Source organism: Macrobrachium rosenbergii, chromosome 20 (genome assembly GCF_040412425.1).
Source record: "Macrobrachium rosenbergii isolate ZJJX-2024 chromosome 20, ASM4041242v1, whole genome shotgun sequence".
Taxonomy (NCBI): Eukaryota; Metazoa; Arthropoda; class Malacostraca; order Decapoda; family Palaemonidae; genus Macrobrachium; species Macrobrachium rosenbergii.
Genome location: NC_089760.1, coordinates 10,482,501 through 10,490,000, shown reverse-complemented (window position 1 = coordinate 10,490,000; position 7,500 = coordinate 10,482,501). Strand labels below are relative to the sequence as shown.

The window sequence follows — 7,500 nt, the reverse complement described above, 5'->3', positions numbered from 1 at the left end:
CCTGTGTCTCTCCCTCCTTTTTTTTTCTCTCACTTCTTCCCGCTCCTCCTATGATAATAACAGAGTGCAACGGTGTTTTGTTATTAGACTAAATTCAGCCAAAGCTCCAAGATGCATGACGTGTTCAAAAAGGTGCAGGGGCTCCTGCACATAGATGCCATCATAATCGACAATATAATATTTCGCTTCCACTACAGAGTAACGATGGTGGTGCTCATCACGTTCAGCCTCTTGATCACAAGCAGGCAGTACTTCGGCGATCCCATCGACTGCATCGTCGACGGCATCGACAGCAAGCTCATAGACGTCTACTGCTGGATACATGCCACGTTCACCATGCCCCTGTTCTCTGGGGCCGTCAAAGGTGAGGTGGTGCCGCATCCGGGCGTGGCAAATCACTTCCTGACGGATCAGTACACCAAAGAGCTGCAGGAGTCCCAAGAGGGCGATGCCCTGATGAAGGCGCCCGTCAGGCATCACAAGTATTATCAGTGGGTAGCCCTCTTTCTCTTCCTTCAGGTGAGTTTGCTTGTCCTTAGAGGGTGCCCAAGGATACCTCGAAGTATATTTAACTGTAAACTTACATAGATTACACGCGCGAGCGCTCACACACACACATTATATATATATATATATATATATATATATATATATATATATATATATTATATATATATATATATATATATATATATATATATATATATATATATATATATATATATATATATATATATATATATATATATATATATATATATCACTAAGTCCACGTCGGAAGGTGAGTGAAAACCGGGACTTTGAACAAGTACTTTCGTTGTTTATTCTACATTTTCAAGTTCACACTGAATACAAAAGAAGTTGACAGAGGTGGGGGCGGGATTACAGTTTGCTAATCTGGAAAGCATGTGTATGTATGTGTGTATGTATGCATGAATATGCAATGCTCGTATGCATTATAATGATCTACACTAGAAAATTTCTCAAGGATCATTTTATGAATATTAATTAACACCTGTAAAACCTTGAAGTTCTCATCGAAGCACTTACGACAACACAAAGAGGGCACTGTAAAATACACACAGTAACTGATTCAAAAGCGTTTGAAGATTTGAAAACTAACAAAGACATTAATTGCATCCGGGGGGAGTCCAAGACAACTCTTTCGGGAAGACAAAGACAGAAAGAAAGATAACGTCTCTGACTTTTTCTTTCCGTTATCTAGGGGCTTCTGAAGAAAATTCCTTCCAATAATGAAAAAAAAAAAAAAGATAATACGGTCCCGGAGCAAGAAGGAAAAATGAGTTATTAAAGTCAGTGACAAGAACCTGAGAGAAATAAGGAAATAAACATGTCAAAGCTTTCTTTACATCATAATGATAAAAGCTCAAGAACAGAGAAAACGCAACAAAAACTGTAACAGGCTATTGAAAACGAATTACAAACCGAGTAAAATATTATGGATATCGTCATTATTTTTCCTTTATTCTTACTAATCCGCAATACTCTTTTTAGCGTCCACCCTGTCTTTTCTACCAACGTGTAATCCGGATTGTCATGATCAGATGCCTGGCATCAAAGAAAGGAAATTATAATCATAAAAAGATGTAAGGTGAAAAATCTTAATTTCCAAGACGAAGCAGACAGCAGTGGGAGACAGTCTCGGATTACTAATAACTTAAGCATGCTAAGGTGAACCATTCTTATATTTCGACACGCGTGACTTGTTTCTATATTTAGCTTATCATAAAGAATATTAGAAGAGAGAGAGAGAGAGAGAGAGAGAGAGAGAGAGAGAGAGAGAGCTGCTGTTTGCCAGGGAGCAGCATTTTCGGGGAAACATAAAAACGGAGCGGTCCCAGCAAAGGTTAGGGATTGGAAGTACCTCTCTGAGAGGAATGGAAGGCGGCCCTAGCTATTCGAAGCAACGGGAAAATCAAATTAGCCGCTGAGAGGAGGGAACGATAGGAAACGCAAAAAAGGTGGAAGGTTAAAACCGTTAGGAAAGGTTGGGCACAAGGACAGGGAAGAGAGAGAGAGAGAGAGAGAGAGAGAGAGAGAGAGAGAGAGAGAAACACTCAATGGTCAGTAATCGAGAAGGAATGGGCAGGATGCTTTGTGTAAAGGTTATCAAAATAAGTGTGGGAGTATACAACTCAGGAACCTAGTGTGGGATTCCTTGTTCGCAAGCAGCATTCTCGCTTGGGCTGAAGGACTACGCGAGTAGGCAGACAGGGAGACGCATACTCGTGTATAAATAGCAGTGATATAAAGTTGACGCACAGACAAAAACAAAAATATATATAATATAATATATATATATATATAATATTAATATATTATATATATATATATATATATATATATATGTGTGTGTGTGTGTGTGTGTGTGTGTGTGTGCGTATGTGTGCGTGTGTGTATACATATAAGCAGTACTTGTGTCTTCTAAATTAATTAAATTTTCCTTGATGTAATGTGTGACTACGGTGCTTCATTCGCGTAAAGACTGAGGGCTCGTTGGAATAGTGCCTTATCTTCTCTTTGTTATGTACGTGAATCCAAATACACTTTTTATGCTCATGCACTGAAGGGAAAACTATTTTCCAAATATGAACAATGGCTTCGAGTGCATTGTTGACAAGTAAATGTTTGCTTTAATAGTAGTTCTTCAAAGACAGGTTGCTGAAAATAGTAGACGCCAAGAAAGCTACATATTCGACAATAAAACTGAGGAAAATTCGAAACCATTTCGTTGTTCATCTAGCATTTTGTTATGTTATCACGACCCCCTTCCCATCCTATGAACGTACCATGACGAAGTGATTTATTTCAATTCTTGTGATTGCCAATGTTTGTTATGAGCGAGCTGTTCTTTTAATGTCAGTATCGATAACTTTAATTTCCCTCATTTAGTTGTTTTATTTTTCACTAGCAGTTTTTGTTAATACAGTTTGAAGCTGATTTTATTTTAAAATAAATTTTTTTACCATGTATTATGTTTTTGGCCTAGAAACATCTAGTATATGAAAGAAATGGGAAATAAATATAATTAACAGTGCTGTGTAGCCTACCATTTAGCTTTTAAGCCGTTCTCGAATACGTTGCTTGAAGTTGAAGGCAAGTGAATCTAGCGGTTTGGTGACGAATTCTGCAAGTACCAGTAATTGTAGATCACGATTCTTAGGGCTTGCGTGTCAGCTTTCCTTGAGTTTCCATCACGTCAGCTGACTTGGATGATACTGTCGTATTCTGATGTCTTGAACGTAATCATTCCTAAAATATGACTTCATATTCCATAATTAACAAATGATAGATTGTAGGAAACAATATAACCAATTCCCCTTAAAAGTATCAGTTGACAACATAAGAGATAGTCGTGTGTGCAAAATAAAAAAAAAAAAATCCCATAAGGTATAAGGAAGTATGTGGATGAATTTTTTTTCATCTGGAAAATGTTTTTTGAGAAGAGAAAACATTAGCTGTAAAACAATAGTTACCAATTCACTGGTTTCATTATGAGAGAAGGAATAAACGGTTGAACTGAATATGAATATGCAAAATTTTACATTGCAAAATGTTAAAATCCTTGGAACTTTCATTTAATTTTTTACTCTTCGTATGGGACGTGTATTCTCTCTCCTGTACCCCACTGTAGCATCCACCTCTCTCTCTCTCTCTCTCTCTCTCTCTCTCTCTCTCTCTCTCTCTCTCTCTCTCTCTCTCTCTCTCAGTTTTTTTATCTTTCCGGTTCATCTGTGAAGTTCCGCTTAGCATAGTGTTTTTACTGAACAATTATGACATCAAAATTATTTATATATGAATATATACATATTTTCTCGGCGTTAGTTTAACGTTATATTAAATGCCAGAGTACATGCTCTAGTTACAAACGAATACCTATCACCAAATCCGCATTGTCTCTAGGAATATGCAAATCAGTTTCTTCTCGGCTAATGACGCCTTCGAGAAAATATTTCAGTCGTCTCTCAAACGCGACAGGAACTCTCCCCCAATTTTAATTCCAGTTTGCCTCACTTCCCTTATCTGCATGGCGGACCATTGTCTCATCGTCAGGTGGACCTGACCTGCATGTTTTTTTATTCCATTCCGGTTCTATGACCTTGTACTGAAGCCACGCACGCAGGAAGGATGCTTTCTGATTCTATACACACACCGAGGTGAATTTATACTCAACCACTGTCATAATTATGTATGAATAGATATCTTGCAATACACTCACGCACACACACACACCCACCACACACACACACACACACATATATATATATATATATATATATATATATATATATATATATATATATATATATATATATATATAACCAAACAACTTTTCCGCTGGATGAGATGAGACCAAAATCGCATACCCTTCAAGTATCTCGGTTAGTCTTATATATATATATATATATATATATATATATATATATATATATATATATATATATATATATATATATATATATATATATATATAGTAGTCAGGTATTGGCACTCCTCAATATTCAAATTATGATATAATGTTTTATATTTTAATATTCTCGTACAGCATGTTTAGTATTAATATGCGCGATAATTTTGTTCACAATGTTGTCTAATGTTTTCGTTCACTGCTTACGAAATGAACACATTTTTTTTCTTTATAAGTTAATCAGGAGACACATTACATCGGCATAATGGTATTGCACAGTATTTCTCTCACAACTCGCTACCTAAAAAGAAAAAAATGTTTCACATGAAACCGCTCTAAGTTGTTCATATTGAAGCAAGACAAACTTTCAGTAAGTTTTGCACAAAACACAGAAGACTCACACTGACATGAGTTAACGACCAGGACGTCATTTTCCAGAAATAGTCAAATGAGACAAAGCAAGCATAGTAATATCTCCACTGTGATTGCGAAAGCAGGCGTGTCGGCCATTTAGCATTCATTTCGCGGAATTCTCCTCGAGAATATGAAGGACCCTCTTGCCAGACTAATCCTCTTTAACTTCGGTGTAATGTCGGCGGTTTGATCAGAAGAGGTTTTGAGACGTGATTCTCCATTGGAGATAAATTGCTTAATTAGCCTAGGTTTCTGATGCATAAAATTGCCAACCCTACAGACATTTATAGAGAAAGTAATAATAATAATAATAATAATAATAATAATAATAATAATAATAGCTGCTAGATTGTATAACAACTGTCCATTTACAAAACAAGCAAATGAATAATAATAATAATAATAATATATGCTTTTCGTCTTCGACCTTTTTGCAGTATTGTTAGAAGCATTAGATAACTACTGATTTTGAATTATGTGTGTATCTGACTATTTACGAAAAGTGTTATTGCAAGTTGGTAACAATAATTACTGGCATCAGTTACATTTCAGGTGCATAACAGGAAGTATGAACGATTGTTTAGGATGTTATTACTAAAGCTCCAGTATAAAAGTGAGTAAATTTAGCACCTGTTACTTATCTTCGATTCAGCTTAAAATAACCACATGAATATGTACCTAAAGTGTTGTAAATTCACAGAATTTAGATATATATTTATATGAAAGTGATCCAAGACAGGCTATTTAGAAGTTCATATAGCTATGTTGTCTTCAACTGACAACATAATACCTCATATAGGCTATGGTCTACCTGTGTCTGTATACAGTGAATGTAGTACATGCATATAGCCTAGACTAGTAGTTATCATTATACAGGTTAAGCATAATCAACGTATACAAAGCTTACCTTAATCATTATTTATAAAAATCATACAGACTTACTTTGAACATTGCAATATTTCCTTTGGTTACCATCCTCGCTCAGATAAGTGGAATAGCTATGAAAAAACACGAACACTACAGACATCGCCGGCTATCATATTAACCGAGGCAATATGTAATATGACACCAATCATCGTGCTGTAATTAACAAATATCTATCAAAGTCTAAGGTTTCGGATGACGTACAAATGAGGTCTATTATGAGTTGCCCCCTATCCTGGATCAAATGTCAATGCTATGTAGGGAGCTTCTTCAGGAAGTTATGTTCGCGGTACATGCAAATATTGAATATATATTGTTATGTCTCACAGACACATGCACTTAACAGAAGTATACTTAAACACCCAGAAACACACACACACGCACACGTATAAATGTATATACATATAGGCTATGTATATATATATATATATATATATATATATATATATATATATATATATATATATATATATATATATATATATATATATATATATATATATATATATATATATATATATATATATATATATACATATATATGTGTGTGTGTGTGTGTAATATATATATAGATGCATGAATGTGTATATGTGAGTAAATCAGCTACAATTCATTGTGCACGAATTATGTGATTAAATAGCTAACCCCATTGCAATGCTGTTCAGTGATTATGAATGAAATATTACCCATTTATTGGTCATATTTAATGAATCTTAAATTAAAATAAGCTCTCAGAACCTACCCTCTTGAGAATAAAACTTTCTTGGTAGTAAAAATCCTTGACCGTAAATAAAGAGTAATATGTGGCCTTAGGTTATGCTTCCAGTAAAAAAAAAAAAGGGGGGGTTTGCCGTTTTCTGTACATTGGATTTTGGGTCGCGGAAAGTGTTCCTGAGTCGAAGCTGCTCGGTAACCGTAAAAAGTGGTTCTGTTATTTAATTTTACGCTAAAATATCTAGATTTATCGTGCTTGGAAGTAATTCAGTATGGTGATAAAAAGTGGTTCTGTCATTTAATTTTACGCTAAAATATCTAGATTCATCGTGCTTGAAAGTAATTTAGTATGGTGACACATACGCGCCGTACGCGCGCTAACGTGTACAGCAAATGGGTGGGAATTGACGAACGACCGGAAACGGAAAGTTAATTCATTTGTATTGGTCATTGCCGCCCTTCGTTAAATAGGCGCATTTACATAATCTATATGTATTTTTACCAGATAAAGTTACCTATGATTATATAGCCTACATGGAAACATAAGTGAACCGTGAAGGTAGATTTGTTTTCGAATTGAACATAACTTTTTTTTCACTAAGTTTACCCGAGATGTTTACGAATACTTCAAGGTTTGCCAAGAACCATGTTGTTCTCTCTTTGTCTAGTCCTTTCTCGAGTGAGAAAATAAATCCATGGAGTCGACCAAGGAAAGTACTTCATTGCGGAAGCTAACAAGTTTAACAGGTTTTTCCGATTGTTCTTCTGCTGACATTTCTTTTTGCTTTAGCGTGACTTCAGAACTTACTTTCACATTCGCTGAAAAAAAGCGTTGTCTATATGTTTGAGCACTCTCTCTCTCTCTCTCTCTCTCTCTCTCTCTCTCTCTCTCTCTCTCTCTAAAATGCTAATATCCTAGTAAAGCTTCAATTAGCCAGCGGGAATACTGCATAAATTGGAATTTTAATTGGGTCCAAAAATAAATTTAGAATGTAATGGGGGTTTTTAATTTATTCTTT

The 7,500-nt window shown here is 35.3% G+C and overlaps 1 protein-coding gene across 6 annotated transcripts in view; it reads left to right on the top strand.

Annotated features, from left to right (window-relative positions):
- Positions 1-7,500, top strand: part of LOC136849042 (innexin inx2-like) — a 98,146-nt gene that overhangs the window by 101 nt on the left and 90,545 nt on the right. For all 6 annotated transcript variants that reach the window (XR_010856214.1, XR_010856215.1, XR_010856213.1 and 3 more), the window contains exon 1: positions 1-519. This exon is cut by the window's left edge. Coding sequence is in view for 2 of the 6 variants with exons in the window: in XM_067121933.1 (XP_066978034.1) it covers positions 112-519 (408 nt within the window). In the remaining 4 variants the exon portion in view is untranslated. The remainder of the gene's footprint in view (positions 520-7,500) is intronic.